Raw genomic sequence first — 18,194 nt, forward strand, 5'->3', positions numbered from 1 at the left:
AATAGAACTTTCTCTTTGGTATTAGTATCTCTACTGTTGAGATTTTTTTTAATTGTCAATTTTGCTGTAGTTATAATTACTGCACAAACATGGACTACCAGATAAATACAGTGCACATGTTAGGCAGAAACAAAAACAAAAACAAAAATTCAAAACATTTGCTTGCCCTCCCCCAACTGACTCTTATTTTTATGTAATGGAATACCAACTGAAATTTCAACATTCAAAACTGCACACTTTTTTTTCTGTTAGAAATTGCACATTCTAAATTACATCAAAACTGATGAATTTTAAACAATCATTCACAAGGGAGGAAAAAATGATTATGATTAATGATTAAGTTGGTAGAATATATTTGGAAAGGTTTTCTATCAAGTCATGCAGCATTTTGTGGGGTCTTGCAGGGTGCAGGTTGGCTCCCTACCGAGACCCTAGACTCCCGTGTTATAAATCCTCCAACAGGGATATCTATGGTAGGCATCAACCTTTTGTAGGGCAGGGTTATGTCAGAATATTGAAAAAGCCCCAGAAGATATATGGAATCGATCTACTACATGTAAAAACAAAAGTCCCACATTTTACGATTCATGTAGACTACACAAATCACAACATTTGGGACTGACCTGACCCAATATCATAGGCCTCCCAACGTGATTGTATATGCAATTTTCTCATTCGTGATGTATTTGTAGGCTACTTTTAAACTTACCGGATGATTGGGTGACATTCTGATGCTTCTGTTTAGCAGTTTTGGCACGTTTTTGCTTGGTAGAATCAGTGAAATACCAGTAACACACTGCGTGGCAACCCCCAGTTTCAGGGACCAGCAATGCACTTTCACATGCGCTGCAGTGTAGACCATGATCGCGGACGAAGGACCTCGTTAAATCGGCCTGGTTTCCCACCAAATCGCTCCAAATATCTACAGCACTCAAGAATGTTCTCCACCTTTTTTCGGTAAATGGTGCAATATCACCACCGGCACCTGGAACATGTGCATAACACCTATTTTTTACACCAAATTTGACACCAACTGATGCCATTTTCACCGATACTTTTCACCAACAGCATCTGTTTACACACGTGATCCGCTATTCGCCGTACCGCAGGACTCTCTTACGATGTTGCCGATTGGCTCCTTTTCAAAAATGAAAAATCGCAGCAACGTTGATAAATGAAACGTACAATTTTATTGGATAAATATCGAGATCGTGATAATTATTTTACCGACGAAATATTAGTTATTCAACAAAACCTAAAATTCAACAAAATGCTCCAACCGATGACGCAGGAATATGAACGATAATTCATTAAAATTTTTTAACTTAATTATAAAATAAGTTTTATTTAGTCGGGAGATGGAGAACACAAGACAAGCTCTGAGGACCACATGCCCTATCGTCTAATACCACAATAGAATGATGAGACATATTGTTACGAATCTGGCAGCCATTTGCACACAAACAGACAGCAGTTCCATAGTTCAGTTACCTCGTTAAGTATATGTGGATAGTTAGAATCCATCCCCTGTGTCTGAAGGGAATTTCATGTGTGCGCTGCGGGTTTGTTTTTTCGTAAGGTTTTTATGACAACAACAACAACGGCGGACCGTCGCCTCGCTCCACCGTCACCATTATGCATGTGGGTGAGGAGGTGAGGAGGAAGGCGGAGCTACGATCGCCTCAGCTCTGACTCCGCCCCAGAAAGGTGGGAGTTGCCCCGCCTACCGTGGGCCTGTCCAATGAGGGACAGCCAGCAAATTGCGCGATGCAACCGTCCAATCAGGAGGCGAGTTACCTCAGAACAGACGCTCCACCCCTGCGAGGGGGAGGGATAAGAAAGGTCGCGAGCTGATCTTGCGAGAGAGAAGTTGGTTGGTTCCTGCTGGTTGAGTTCGTGGCTCCTTGTCAATGATCGCGCCCGTCCGAGTTGGCGCTCGTCCTGGTTGGTGTTCGTGGCTGGCCAAGTCGCTCTTTGGATTCTGGAGGCGTGGGTTCGAGTTTATCCCTGTTTCCCAACGAGCGGCACTTCTTCCAAACACGACGGCTGCCTCGTTGGGGGGACGGCCGGTGATTTCTGCCACGTCCGCTTTCCAGGGCCGGTGATCTCTGCCACGTCCGCTTTACACGGCCGGTGATCTCTGCCACGTCCGCTTTCCACGGCCGGTGATCTCTGCCACGTCCGCTTTCCACGGCCGGTGATCTCTGCCACGTCCGCTTTCCACGGCCGGTGATCTCTGCCACGTCCGCTTTCCACGGCCGGTGATCTCTGCCACGTCCGCTTTCCACGGCCGGTGATCTCTGCCACGTCCGCTTTCCACGGCCGGTGATCTCTGCCACGTCCGCTTTCCCCGCATTTCGCGATGAGATCGGATCAAAACACCAAAAGGGGCGGAACCAGCGGGGGTGAAGGGTGAGAGGTGAAAGATCAAACCTCATCCACGGACCCCATAAAAAGGCGCGCTGGAACGCCAAGCGAGCAGTCTGTCAGGGTTCGGAGTCGCGCAGTCTGTGAGGAGTCTGTCTGGAGTCGAGCTGAAGTTGGGGTGGAGAGCGCCAAGGTTATAGTCCAGTGGAGGGCGGTCGGGGTCATCGGAGCGCAGCGAAGACTGGAGCGCCGCCAAGGCTGCAGTACCGTGCCGAACCGTGGGTCAGTGGACACAGCCGGAGAGAAGTCGCCAGCCGGCCCCGAGACGGTCCGAGCAACGCTGAGGAGCGGGCGGGCTTTTCAAAGAGCATCAACTCGTAAAAGAGCAAGGCCCGTTCGTTCCTCTGAGGCGTCGTCGGCTCGAGCCGATCCACCAGGACGCACGACGAAACCTGGACCAACCGAGCTGCCGTGTTTATGGCGAAACGTCGAGGGTCGCCCAGCGAGTCACCACGAGGGTGGCAGGTAACCAGCATGGCCTCTCGGAGCTCTTGCGGTCTCCACAGCTCCGCGAACATTAAAGGCCTACGGGTCCAGTTCTGCCCTTTCCTTTCCTGGGGTTTACTTTGTATGAAAGTTGTGGCGCCATGTCCGCTAAGTAGAAACTGTTAAGTGATTGTGTACATGATAAATAGACAAACGGCTGTAGGTCTTTGTTTCCTCATGTCTTGTCCCTGCCCCCCATCCATTGCATTGCATTCATGTTTGGAATACCTGCATTGCTTCGTTGACTGCATGAGTGCATATGTGTGACAAATAAATGTCCTTGTTTGAATGTTCACCTGCTCGTTGCGTCCTCTTCCTCCATTGAGTTGCCGTATTGCGTTCGGGATATTAGCTGGCTTTTAATAGCCGATAAGATAATCGGGTCCAACGGGGCCTTGCAATAATACACCGCTCGGCAAATCGCAAACGGGGCGAGCTGCTTAAGCGGCTCGTTTCCAAGCAGGTCTCGTTGAGGTGTAAATCCCCGGCATTTCTGTCAGCGTGCAAACTTAGGTAAATCGACAATTCGGCGATCGGACCCTGTCGCACGTGGACAGAATAGTTGGCTGATTTACGGTGTGATTAAAAACACACCCGTAGCTGGATTTCGGCGTTGATCCGAAAGCTGTGACTGGGATTGCCCGTCCGGTGGGCGCGCGGCCGCGATTCGTTAAAAGCGGTCATCTGCACGCCGGCGCGGTGGAAATCTATAACACTGTTATCTAGGAGTGGGATACAAACTCTCCCGCTTCCAAACCAAATTAATGGAAGCGGATCAAGGGTGTGCGAGGCGACCCTCCGGTTCCATCAAATTACGAGCTTTTAAATTATTTCCGGAACGCCAAATGGCAGTTCAAGGCGAGCGGGGGAAGGAGGATATGGATTTAGAAATGGTAGAATGCATGGCCTGGGACGGTTCTTTTTATTAGAACCCCACCACTAATTGTGGTCAGTGGGGGGAGCTCACATTCGTATACTGAGCATGAACTTTGCCGGCAAACGGACTCGAAGTCACAGAGTGGCGGCGTGGTCGCACCTCAGCGCAGCACGGAGCGGGCTGCTATTGGTGGCACAACAAACGGCATAATACAAATAAATATGAAAAAGAGATTAATGACAAAAAGCCGAAGTTCAAAGTTGGTGATATAGTAAGAATATACAGATGTAAATCTCATTTTGAAAAAGGTTAGACGAAGTGATGGACAAATGAACTTTTTAAAATTGTTGATGTAATCAGTACAGTTCCTTGGACATACAAATTATGTGATTTAGAAGGGGAAGAGATTTTGGTTCATTTTATTCACAGGAATAACAAAAGACAAAGATAATAAATTGAAAAAAAATTTTCAAACATTGAATCCACTCCTTTTTGACTCCACCCACTCACACCACATCCACACAAGCCACACCCACACAAGTCCCACCCACACAAGCCCAACCCACACAAGTCACATCCACATAAGCCACACCCACACAAGCCCCAGCCACACAAACCCCACCTCCACAAGCCACACCCACATAAGCCACACCCACACAAGCCTCACCCAAACAAACCCAACGCACATAAGCCACACCCACACAAGCTCCACCCACATAAGCCACACCCACACAAGCCCCGTCCACACAAACCACACCCACACAAGCCAAACCGACAAGCCACACCGACACAAGCCCCACCCGTTCTTCCCACCCCACCCCTTCCCCTTGTGCGCCCCCACCTTTGACCCACCACACCCCTCATCCCTCTCCCACCCTTCCCCACACACAAACACGGGGAGGGGGGTGGGAGGGGTGGGGTGAGGAGGTGTGCTGGGTCAAATGTGCCACAATCCTGGTTGCTACAAACGACGATTGAGCACCAAGGTCCTGGCTGCTTGACCTCCACCACCACGAGGAGCCCCACAAAAGACCGCAGACTACGATCGCAGACGACCACAACTCAAACCACGCACACCAAGAGCAATGGCGACGATGACTGCCCTGTACTCACACCAAGAGCAATGGCCACGATGACTGCTCTACTCTTGACGACCACACTACTCTTCCCTCTCCCCCGGCCACTCGCCTCCTGATTATACGAGGGGTTGTCGGGCGGTGTGTCGGGGCGTCTCGGAGGCCCGCCCCCAGAAGAGGCTCTGTAGTAGTTTCCGGCATTCTGGCCTCCCATTGGAAACGCTCCATGCCCTTCCTTGGAGCGGAGCCTTGATCTGATGTGATGGAGGCTCCGCCCACACCTTCAGCCAAAAACACGTGGGCAATGGAAGCGGTGGTGAGAAGAAGTGAAGGGGATTGATGTAAAAAACTAACGATAAAGAAACTTCGCAGCGCACACATGTAATTCCCGTTAGACATAGGGGACGGGGCCCTAACTATAAATACATACTTATCGAAGGAACTAAACTTGGGGACTGCTGTCTGTTTGTGTGCAAATGGCTTCCAGATTCGAAACAGTATCAGTAATTTTGCCCATGGTGGCGGCCATTTTGAAAATGACCGCCATCTTGGAAAAAATTCAGTTGGCCCCAGATCTGATATTGTCAGTCGGTAAAACACGACAACTGTGCAAAGTTTCATGCTTTTTACCAAAAGTGCACAATACTTCCACCATTCTGCAGCACGACAACCAACTCTCCTCTCATCACACCACCTTCCCTCCCCTTTCCTCATCGTTTTTAATCCCATTTTTTCTTCCTCCCAGCGTCTTGATCACTTTGAATACTGAATGGTTTTGTTGGGCTTGTTATTTTGTGAAGTTATATTTTTTGTTTTTTTTTGGAGTGTTATTCTTTCACCTTTCACCCCTGCAGATTTTGACAACAGATGCAAAGACTCTGTTTTATTTTCAACATCTGGTCCAAGGTTCGTGGAGGATCTGAAACACAAATCGTGCACACACATGCAGACAAACACACGAGACAACACAGGACAATTTCGCACAGACACAGCCGCTGAGCTTGGGGTGAGCGACGTAACTTCCCGAGGGCACTGCCATCTTTTATGACGTCACTTTACTCTCCACACTTTACTTGACTCTCAGCGATGCAGTTGAGAAGAGATTTCCTCCTCATCACGGATTCCAATGGATTTCAAAGATTTCCTCCTCATCATGGCCAAGTCCATATTTCCTTGTGCATGTTAGTGAGAAATTAGCATGGGAGCAGATCAAGGTGGTCCTGGATTGAGATTGAGGAGTCACACCTTGGAAGACCAGGCTTGACTCAAACACACCAGCTGGTTGTGCTCTCAGATTAATGATGCAAATGTCAACTGTAATCCGTTCTTCAGTCATGAAATAAATAATTTGCTGTTCTGATCGGCATCAAGCAAATTCCAGTGTCCGTTGGTAACAGCTGTAATTAACCTTCAGTTCAATCATCGGGTCATTTTCCTGAATCAGGAGGTCGTTCGGGCCACACGCGCTCCTTCTTCAGTGCTGCTTTTCCTTGTAGTGGATCTTGATATATATATATATATATATATATATATATATATATATATATATATATATATATATATATATATATATATATATATAGATCCTCGTAGATTTGAAAGAAAAATTGGATTCATTTACACTTGGTGATGATGTGTGTGGGTTCATTTACATGTGACTGTGACGTGTGTGGGTTCATTTACATGACTGTCACGTGTGTGGGTTCATTTACATGTGACTGTGACGTGTGCAGGTTCATTTACTGGACTGGAAGAGAGACGTTCGTCCGGCTGTCTGACGACATTTTTCGAAGAAATGGCCGAACGGATCTTCGTCAAACTTTCAGAACATCATCAGTGAGTGCCAGGGAGTGTTTTAGGGGAAATAATTGTTTAAAATTTTTGAAAAACAAAGTTTGACTTTTCAGGGATTTTTTTTTTAATCGCTCTTAAATTCCTAAGCTTTGGGAGCTTTGTCAAAAGTAACATTAAATGATCCCGAACCCCATTAATTGGTAGATGTCGGGAAGTGTTTTAAGCCTGCCACCCAAAAATAAAAATAAATTAAAAATCGATTTCTTCAAAATACCAACAGGATGAGAACAGCAACGGGAAACGTGGGATACCCCCCAGAACTTTTTTGTTTCCTTGTCTGTTTTTGTTCGTCACGTGATTGACTGGTGGCGAATCTACCGTGGAGAAACGGTGACTCGACAATGTTCGTGATCACGTGGTTACACCTCGTGCACCACATGGTACCTTCCTTTACCACACTGTACTTACAGTACCAGACGGTGCACGATGACCCGAGAACTCTCCGGTGAAGATTACAAAGAGAACGTCCCGGGATTCATGAGCGGCTCCGATGGAGGAAACGCGCTCGGTCCGGGAGGTTCTCCCTCATCCCGCGGGTCCATGGTCGGTTCACCCGAGGATCAGGAGTCCGGACCCGGTACGTGATGTCACTCCGATTGTTTATGTTTCAGATTGAATCACAAACTCATTCCTCATGTTATAGTTTTATTTTTTATAATTCATAATAATAATAATATAACTCTACAGAGTGAATATAACAACAGTATACCCGGTCCTTGTTATTCCCCCCAAGGTACAAATCCCCATCAAGTTGGTAATTAATTGTTAATGTGAATCCCATCCTTGTTATCCTCCCACTTGGACATCGACGATACCTTGTTATACCTCATGACGTCATCATTCGATTCCTCTTTACTCTCGTTTACACCAAATCAGGTGAACATTTACTCTCTTTGTGGGACTCCTGCACCGGCACACCATGGCCTACTCCTTTTGAAGACGACATTGGGATGTTTGACCTGCCCGAGCAAACACTGGAAGATGAGACAAGCGACTTCCCTCTACCTACAGGTGAAGGTACGTTCATTGATTGAACCAACACCTGCCCTGTGAATCACCAGCATGACAGTTTATAGTTTGTCCGGTATTTATCAGGGGAAAGAAAGTAAGGAGTGAAGCGGGACCTCGGGAGATAGATGGAGATAAAAACGAGCCGGAGCGGGAGATCGAGTTCTAAGAGAGATTACGTGGAGAGCTGTAATGCCAGTGGGCTGTCATAGTGGTGTGCTCAGTTAACGGATTGGTAGACGGTGATCCTGTTCAGACTGATGGTGCGAGGCGACACTATGCCCTCCGTGAGTGCTGTTCTTCAAGTTCTAAAAGTGATTTATTGATGTTTCTGCTCAATTTTCTCTTTGCAGAGATAAAATGGGAAACGCCTTCACGCGTCAACTGTTCCTCGTTCGGTGGACAGAGAAGTTTCTTTCAATCATCACCTAACAGAGACTTTTTGTCAGGATGTTGAGAAATTTAGGGGTGTGTTTACAAACAACAACAACTGCGACAGGTGTATCAATGTCTTGGAAGAGGAGAGCCAAAGAACTGACAAGGCAAACAAGTTTTCTGTTCCCAACAAAGACTTCACCTCCTCATCATGTTCAAAAGGATGTCTAAACATACGCACGGGTGAGACATCACACAGGTGCACTGTGTGTAATAAGGGATTTGCTTCTTCATCATAATCTGTTGACACATCAAAGGTTGCACACAGGTGAGAAAACCCACAAGTGTTCACAATGCAGGAAGACTTTTTTTTTTTTCTTCATCAAATTTATATCGTCATCAAAAAATACATTCGGGGAAGAAAACCGACAAGTGTTCCGTTTGCAACAAGGCATTTAATCAGTCATCACACTTACATGAGCACCAGATATTGCACACCGGAGAGAAACCTTCCAAGTGTTCTGTGTGCAACAAGGAGTTTACTCGTCCATCGAACAATACATCAAAGCAAAGAATTTCCAGGAACAGGTGCCAATAGAAGATGCCACACATGGGGTGGAAATAAGAGTGAATCCAGCACCATTGATTGCAAAGAAGAGAAATTAAAAATACAAAAAGATACATCAACAAATATACGCCGACAATTGGGAGAACGACAAAAGAGCAGGAAGATTGTAAAGAGATCTGAAAAGAGTAGGGAAGAGACAAAGAAGGCACTTTGCAGTGGCTGAGAAGACGTAATGTTAACTGGGATGGAGAACGAGTCATAATAAATACCCAACACCAAAGACACTTGACCATTGCCTGAAAGAAGATGGCAGGGTGGAGTCAATAAGGAGAGGTGCAGGTTCTGCAAGGTAGAAACAGAAAACACCATCACCTTCTCTCGGGATGTGAAAACCTCATGTCAGAACAGTTGTACACACAAAGGTATAAAAAGGGATTCAGAGCAATCCACCGACACATGTGCGAAAACGTCAATATCCCAGTGTCAGAAAACTCTTGAAGCATGAACCAAATGTGATACCAGGATCTGAAAAAGGAAGTCAAGAGAACCTGGAATTTGAAGAGCGCCGACGTTGCACCAGTGATAATCGGAGAAACGGGAGTGATTCTGTGACGATATTCTCAAAAGTTGTTGTTGTTGTTTTTTTGCACGTACGGCAAGTTTCAATCTTGTATAATTATCAATATTCCTGGCAAGTTTCAATCAGATCGGACCGGCGGTCATCGAGAAACGGCGGTCGCATACAAACACACAGACAGACACACAGAGATTGCTGGAATTATAGATACGAGTACGGGCCCATAGGGGCGGGAAGGAAGGTGCGTGCCCGGAAGTGCGTGGCCAAACGTACAAAAAAAAACAAAATTTTCAAACCGCGTGCCAGAAACAAGAACCATACGGGCTGTTCCTTCGCTCTCACATGTCCGTACGTGCAAAAAAACAAACAAACAAACATTAATTGTGACGTCAATGGTGATGTCATAGCACCGTGTCCTGTCATTGGTTGAAAAATAAATGGCCGTAACTTGGGAACCGCCTGTCCAATTAACATCAAACCTTGCAAAGGCACATCCTCAGGTCCCCAGCAATATAGCTGGCAAGTTTCAATCAGATCAAGTTTCAACCAGTGGTTGTCGAGAAACGGCGGTCACAGACAAACATAGAGACAGACAGACACACATACAGACATTGCTGGACACACACAGAGATTGCACACGCAGACAAACACACAAACAGACAGACACACACAGAGATGAATTAAGGGGGGGCGAGAAATAGGGGAAAGGGAGGGGGGTCAGGTCAGGTATTGGAGCATGTGCCAGAACAGCGCGTCGCTGCCTCCACTTTCCGCCGGTACTCCAGGGGCCTCCGTCTGGCCTTCCCCCAGGCAGACGCCAGACCCATCCCCATCTCCTTGAGATGATGGTCAACCTGCTGCAACCACGAGGCACGTGGTCGGCCCACTGGCCTCCTCCAATCACGAGACTCCCCCGCTGAGAGAATCTGGTGAGCAGGATCAGCGTCAGGAAAACGAACCACATGTCCATACAGCCGCAACTGACGCTCACGGAGCATGCAGGTAACAAATCTCATCCGAGTCTCTCTCACCAACCGCTCGTTGGACACAAAATCTGACCAGCGATAGCCAAGGATTCTCCGAAGAGACCTGGTACCAAAGGAATTAAGTCTCAGTCTCAGATCCTTGGTCAGAGTCCAAGTCTCGCATCTATAAAGCAAGACGAGAAGCACCAAGGACATGAAGACTCGGACTTTCGTCCTCCAGCACAGGTACCGGCAGTGCCACACCCCATGATCCAGTGAATCCATGACTCCCCAGGCCCGACTCAGACGTCTATTGACCTCTGACTCACAGCCAGCAGAGACATGAATATCACTGCCAAGGCAAGTGAATCTCTCCACGACCTCAACATCCTCACCACAAACAGACACAGACAGGACAGCAGCATCTAAGATGTCATTGAAAGCCTGGATCTTAGTTTTGACCCAAGAAACCCATAATCCCAGTGGCTCCGACTCCTCATTCAGCACCTCGAGGGCCCCCAAGAGTATGTCTAAAGTCTCCGCAAAGATGACTGCATCATCTGCAAAATCAAGGTCCGAGATCTTGACATTCCCAAACGATGCACCGCAGCTTGATCTTTGCGACATCCTCCCGAAAATCCAGTCCATACAAGTGCTGAAAAGTGTGGGGGCAAGTACACATCCCTGACGAACTCCAGTAACAACTGGAAATAAGTCAGAGATGGTACCACCACACTTCACAGCACTCTCAGTACCAGAGTAGAGTTCAGACATCAGATCGATCAGTTTTGGTGGCACCCCACGAAGACCAAGAATCCTCCAGAGGACATCCCGATTCACTGAATCGAACGCTTTACAGAGATCAACATAGGCTGCAAGCAGCCCCTGCCGAAACTCTCGTCTGCGTTCGGTGAGGACACGAAGTGCAAGGATACGGTCAATCGTTGACCTCTTTGGTGTAAAGCCTGACTGTTCTGGACGCTGGAGCTCAAGCAGATGGTGGCGAACCCTATCAAGAATTATCCGAGCAAAGACCTTGCCGGCCACTGAGAGCAGCCCCCCCCAGTAGTTGTTGCAGTCTTGGCGATCACCCTTCCCTTTCCAGAGAGGGACAACAAGGCCCCTCTTCCAGTCAGTTGGGATGATGCCTGTGTTCCAGGCAGAGCACAAAACTGCATGCAACGACACGAGTGCAGCATTTCCACCAGCCTTGACAAGTTCAGCATGGATGCCACAGATCCCTGGAGCTTTGCCCCGTTTCAACTGGTTCACCGCAGCCTGTGTTTCCACAAGCGTAGGTGGACCACAGTTGATTTGAGGGTCAGCAACAGGGATTGTAACACCCTTGACGTCCAACTCGACAGCTGGGGGACAGCCTGGTACAACCGCTCAAAGTAACCGACCCAGCGGGCCTTCACTTCAGACTCCTCTGTCAAGAGCCTACCACTCTCTGCTCGAACTGCAGTGCTCCGAGGGATGGGCTTGGATGAACGTAATGCGCGAATTCCCCTGTAAGCGGGACGAGAATCACCTGTCCACAGGTGATGCTCTACCCCCTCACAGATTCCTCGCACATAGGCCTCCTTGTCCACCCTCAGTGCACGTACAGTTTTACGCCTCAGCTCCCTGAACAGCTCAGCTCTGCCATTCAGCCTGGCCCTGCGACTCTGGTCAATGGTATCCAGTGTCCCTTGAGAGACAAAATTCTTCTTTGCCCTGCGGTGAGCTCCAAGACATCCACCGGCAACATCAAGGACGGTGGTCTTGAAGGCACTCCACAACTCTTCAGGACCCCCCAAAGCACCCAGACCCCCCAAGTGTCCACTCAGCCTGTTCGCAAACTCCTCAGCTACTCTCTCATCCCTGAGCTTGGCAACATCCAGCCTAGGCTGGGATGGTACCATTCTCCAGGATTTAAGGTGCAGCTTTACAGTTGCTACAACAAGCCGGTGGTCAGTATTGAGGAACTGAGCACTCCGGTAGACCCTGCAGTTCTGGATCATCCTCCAGCGACCGTCAATGAGGACATGGTCAATCTCCTTTGCCACACCGCCAGCGTTGGAATACCAAGTCCAGCGATGAGCTTGTGGGCGCTGAAACCATGAACCAGCCACCCTAAGTCCATGACTTCTTGCAAAGTCAAGGAACTTAGTGCTATTCTGGTTCATAGTTCCTGACCCATGGGGACCAACACACGTCTCATAACCATCCCTATCAGTTCCAGTCGATGCATTGAAATCCCCCAAGACTAGAAGTGTATCTCGTCTGGGGCACTGATCAACCACAGACTCGAGTGTGGCGTAGAATGCGTCCTTCACGGTGAGATCACTCGCCTCAGTCGGAGCGTAAACAGAGACCAGGGAAATGACACCGAAGGAGTGACGAATCCTTAATCTCATAATACGCTCGTTGACCGGTGTTACCTCAATTATCATTGGGGTCAGCTTATTGGACACAGCTGCAGCAACTCCTTGGGTATGGTAACCATCAGAGCGACCAGACCAATAGAAGGTGTAACCACCCACCATTATCTCGCCGCAATCCGGTCTCCGAACCTCAGAGAGAGCTGCAATCCCGATGTCCCAACGTTTGAGCTCAGATGATAACAGAGACAGGTGATCATCCTCTCTTAGGGATAGGACATTCCAGGCACCCACCCGAAGGGACCGCCTCAGGTTAACCCAAGGAGACCGCCGTCTGGTGGACGACACCTCAGCACCACTCCGACACACTCTCCTGCAATCTGACCCAGGGATGTTACCCCGTGGTTTCCCTCCTATCATCAAAGATTGGGGGTCCCGAAGGCTTTGCCCCAATCCTGTCATCCGGTGACCTGCCCTGCGAAGGGAAGCTGGACAGGACGTACTCCCACGGAGTGGGTTTTCAGATTTTTTTGCGTTTTTGTGTTTTGCGGAATGAAGGGTTTTACGGTGGCCGGAGTGCAAATCCTGCCACCAACCTCCTAATAAGAAGTAACCCAACTGCAGGAGGACATCCGCAGACACAGTTGGGCACTAGATATGGATGGCCTTTGGCTCACAAGGAGCTCCTCCGCCCTTTGACAGGTTTTGTTTTTAATCCTGCTGGGTGTCCATATCCAAACACCCTCCTCACCAGAAAACCTGGTGGGGGAGACGGTTTAGTCGCCGACAACCCGACCATGGAACAGGTTCGTACAGGTTTACATGGTACCTGTAGCAGGTCACAGATCGAACCTGACCTGACAAAGTTAACCTCCTGGTGAATTAACTCAGCGGCCAACGGGGCTTGAGCTCAGGACCCTCGGATCACAAGCCACCACCCCAACCACCAAGCCACCACCCCAACCACCAAGCCAACACCAGGCTGCATTGTTGATAAATCATTCACAATTCGAGGTCTCCTCTTTTCAGTGGAATTCTTTCCATTTCCGGAATTAGTTTTTGCTGTCATGGACTAAGAGGAAGACTAGCCGGGAGGCGACGATGGGTCGGGCCATTATTAAACAATGCCACTAACCCTAACAAATTGAGTTAGTGGAAGCATTTGAGGAAGCCCTACCGTAAAAACCTATCTCTTCCGTCAAAATTGACCAAAACAAATCGGATTTTTTTAATATGTTGTACTTATGGACATTACGTACAATTTCGAGCAAATGAAATTCCGAGGAATAAAAAATCGAGAAAAAAAATAAATAAAAATTTCAAGTTGGCGTGGATCTGCCCACAAGGGGCGTGGGACGCCCCTCATACAAAAAGACACAAGTGGACCACGATATCGAGCTTGTGTCCAAGTTTCATCAAGATCGCATCAAACGTCACAGAGCTATCTATGCTCTGTGAGTCACAGACAGACAGACAAGCCGGTAGGCGGCGATGGGTGGTCGCTACATAATTGCATACTAGTCATACAGTTTTTGACGGATCGGGCTGAAAATTTTTGACAAAGAGGTTGATTATAGTGCGCATAAAAGCGAGGAAGCCAATTTTTGATTTTCGAAAAAAATATATATATAGAAATATTTTTCGGATTTTTTTTCAAATATTTCAAAGTCCCGTTGCTCAGCAACGGTGGTGTCCATAGCAACGGTGCTCAAAAGCATACAACCTGTCAAGTTTCATCAAAATCGGTTGACTCCTCTGGCCTCCAGAGCCGTCCATTACATACAATCATACAGACAGACGGAAAAACCTGAGAATAACGGAAGTCTTGCGACCACCCAACAGACAGACACACAGACACAACGAAAATAGTGGTCACTGCTGGTACCCGCGAACCAAAAAGATGGAGTCATCAGGAGGAAGCTGAATCGGAGTCAGTTTTCAGCTGCTGCTCCATAACCCTCAAACCCATCCAGGTGCGGCCAAGTGAGCCTTACAGGGAAAATTCTGCAAAAAATCACTTCTCCTTGGAGAGATGGATAAAGAAAGAGTGAAATACAGAGTGAAAGAGTGCGATGAGTGAGCCAGATTGAGCTGCGTGTCAACTGAATGATTCACCAAACCGATTTGAGCAAACGAATGCGAGTGGGTAGGGAAAACGGAATGGAGGAACGTGCCGTTGTTGAGGGATGTTGGCCGAACGAGCAGAGGGTGCTGTGAGTGAGCATCGAGTGGTGCTGCTCATTTTGAACCAACCTGAGAAGGTGTCGCTCAAGAGTCTGTAATGTTAGTCTGTAAAAGGGTCTGTAATGTTGCATAATGCAGGGTTATAAATGCACAGATGTACAGGTCAGTTCAGAATGACAAACGGACGGATGTACATAGCTGTGCACAGTTATAAACACACGGACGGACATAAATAAATGTACACGAAGTGATAAAGGCACAGACATACAGAGACATTCAGGGTTACAAAAGCATGTACATAGACATGCAGGGTTACAAACACATGTACATGGACGTGCAGGGTTACAAATGCATGTACGAAAACGTGGAGGGTTAGGAATAGATGAACCAAGACGTGCAGGGTTACAAACACATGTACATACATGAATGGAGGGTTTTGAACACACAAACATGAATCTCCATGCAGAGTTCCAAAACGTTGTTCCCATCGTTCCCAAAGCCAATGAGGTCGGAAGCAGAGAGATGGAAAGGACACACTCTCGGTGCCTGTTGCAGAGAGTCCCTCGGAACAACGAGGAGCACGCAGGAAGAAACCCGGTATGTTATGAACATGCATGAGTGCAGGTAGGAAACTGGTATGTTTTGAACATGCATGAGGGCAGGTAAAGAAACCGGTATGTTATGAACATGCATGAGAGCAGATAAAGAAACCGGTATGTTATGAACATGCATGAGAGCAGGTAAAGAAACCGGTATGTTATGAATGTGCGTGTGTGAGTGCAGGTAAGGAACCCGGTATGTTATGAAGATGTGTGTGTGTGTGTGTGAGTGCAGGTAGGAACCCGGTATGTTATGAATGTGCGTGTGTAAGTGCAGGTAAGGAACCCGGTATGTTATGAATGTGCGTGTGTGAGTGCAGGTAAGAAACCCGGTATGTTATGTAGATGCGTGTGTGAGTGCACGTGGGAACCAGGTATGTTATGAATGTGTGTGTGTGTGAGTGCATGCGGGAATCCGGTATGTTATGAATGTGCGTGTGTGAGTGCAGGTGGGAACCCGGTATGTTATGAATGTGCATGTTGTGAGTGCAGGTGGGAACCCGGTATGTTATGAATGTGTGTGTGAGTGCATGCGGGAATCCGGTATGTTATGAATGTGCGTGTGTGAGTGCAGGTGGGAACCCGGTATGTTATGAATGTGTGTGTGTGAGTGCATGCGGGAATCCGAGATGTTATGAATGTGCGTGTGTGAGTGCAGGTGGGAACCCGGTTTGTTATGAATGTGTGCGTGTGTGAGTGCAGGCAAGGAACCCGGTATGTTATGAATGTGTGTGTGTGTGTGAGTGCAGGTAATGAACCCGGTATGTTATGAATGTGTGTGAGTGCAGGTCAGGAACCCGGTATGTTATGAATGTGTGTGTGTGAGTGCAGGTAAGGAACCCGGTATGTTATGAATGTGTGTGTGTGTGTGTGAGTGTGCAGGTAAGGAACCCGGTATGTTATGAAAGTGCGTGTGTGAGTGCAGGTAAGGAAACCGGTATGTTATGAAGATGCGTGTGTGAGTGCAGGTGGGAACCCGGTATGTTATGAATGTGTGTGTGTGAGTGCAGGTAAGGAACCCGGTATGTTATGAATGTGCGTGTTGTGAGTGCAGGTGGGAACCCGGTATGTTATGAATGTGTGTGAGTGCATGCGGGAATCCGGTATGTTATGAATGTGCGTGTGTGAGTGGAGGTGGGAACCCGGTATGTTATGAATGTGTGTGTGTGTGTGAGTGCATGCGGGAATCCAAGATGTTATGAATGTGCGTGTGTGAGTGCAGGTGGGAACCCGGTTTGTTATGAATGTGTGCGTGTGTGAGTGCAGGCAAGGAACCCGGTATGTTATGAATGTGTGTGTGTGTGTGTGAGTGCAGGTAATGAACCCGGTATGTTATGAATGTGCGTGTGTGAGTGCAGGTCAGGAACCCGGTATGTTATGAATGTGTGTGTGAGTGCAGGTAAGGAACCCGGTATGTTATGAATGTGTGTGTGTGTGTGTGTGTGTGTGTGTGTGTGTGTGTGTGTGTGTGTGTGTGTGTGTGTGTGTGTGTGTGTGTGTGTGTGTGTGTGTGTGTGAGTACAGGTAAGGAACCCGGTATGTTATGAATGTGTGTGTGTGTGAGTGCAGGTAAGGAACCCGGTATGTTATGAAGATGCGTGTGTGAGTGCAGGTGGGAACCCGGTATGTATGAATGTGTGTGTGTGAGTGCAGGTAATGAACCCGGTATGTTATGAATGTGCGTGTGTGAGTGCAGGTAATGAACCCGGTATGTTATGAATGTGCGTGTGTGAGTGCAGGTCAGGAACCCGGTATGTTATGAATGTGTGTGTGTGAGTGCAGGTAAGGAACCCGGTATGTTATGAATGTGTGTGTGAGTGCAGGTAAGGAACCCGGTATGTTATGAATGTGCGTGTGTGAGTGCAGGTAAGGAACCCGGTATGTTATGAATGTGTGTGTGTGTGAGTGCAGGTAAGGAACCCGGTATGTTATGAATGTGCGTGTGTGAGTGCAGGTGGGAACCCGGTATGTTATGAATGTGTGTGTGTGTGTGTGTGTGTGTGTGTGTGTGTGTGTGTGTGTGTGTGTGTGTGTGTGTGTGAGTGCAGGTAATGAACCCGGTATGTTATGAATGTGCGTGTGTGAGTGCAGGTAAGGAACCCGGTATGTTATGAATGTGTGTGTGAGTGAGTGCAGGTAAGGAACCCGGTATGTTATGAATGTGCGTGTATGAGTGCAGGTAAGGAACCCGGTATGTTATGAATGTGCGTGTGTGAGTGCAGGTAAGGAACCCGGTATGTTATGAATGTGCGTGTGTGAGTGCAGGTAAGGAACCCGGTATGTTATGAATGTGTGTGTGTGAGTGCAGGTAAGGAACCCGGTATGTTATGAATGTGTGTGTGTGTGAGTGCATGCGGGAACCCGGTATGTTATGAATGTGCGTGTGTGAGTGCACGAAGGGATCCGGTATGTTTCGAATGTACATGCATAAAAGAACCTGGTATGTTACGAACATGTGTGAATGTGTGAACCCAGTGTATTAAGAAGCGCACGTAATAACCAAGGCGGGTATGAATTAGTACGTGAAGGTTCGAACAGACTTCCTAATTTACAGGTGGCCGGACGTGGACACACGAACCTCCCTCCGGACACGGACACACGAACCTCCCTCCGGACGCGGACACACGAACCTCCCTCCGGACACGGACACACGAACCTCCCTCTGGACGCGGACACACGAACCTCCCTCCGGACACGGACACACGAACCTCCCTCCGGACGCGGACACACGAACCTACCTCCGGACGTGGACACACGAACCTCCCTCCAGACACGGACACACGAACCTCCCTCCGGACACAGACACACGAACCTCCCTCCGGACACGGACACACG

General features: G+C 48.1%; 1 protein-coding gene and 1 pseudogene across 2 annotated transcripts in view; both read left to right on the forward strand.

Annotated features, from left to right (window-relative positions):
- Positions 1-10,172, forward strand: part of LOC147007911 (uncharacterized) — a 38,837-nt gene extending 28,665 nt beyond the window's left edge. The window contains exons 4-7 of the mRNA XM_085866023.1: positions 6,600-6,702; positions 7,131-7,297; positions 7,597-7,737; positions 8,082-10,172. Coding sequence (XP_085722149.1) covers positions 6,600-6,702; positions 7,131-7,297; positions 7,597-7,737; positions 8,082-8,185 — 515 coding nt within the window. The 3' untranslated portion in view covers positions 8,186-10,172. The remainder of the gene's footprint in view (positions 1-6,599; positions 6,703-7,130; positions 7,298-7,596; positions 7,738-8,081) is intronic.
- LOC147007907 (tubulin alpha chain-like) overlaps positions 1-18,194 on the forward strand; it is a 188,392-nt pseudogene that overhangs the window by 101,954 nt on the left and 68,244 nt on the right. The gene's annotated exons all lie outside the window — the stretch shown is intronic.

The sequence above is a fragment of the Eptatretus burgeri genome, chromosome 23 (assembly GCF_056783735.1).
Source record: "Eptatretus burgeri isolate ZD-2024b chromosome 23, Ebu_testis_v1, whole genome shotgun sequence".
NCBI classification, from domain to species: domain Eukaryota; kingdom Metazoa; phylum Chordata; class Myxini; order Myxiniformes; family Myxinidae; genus Eptatretus; species Eptatretus burgeri.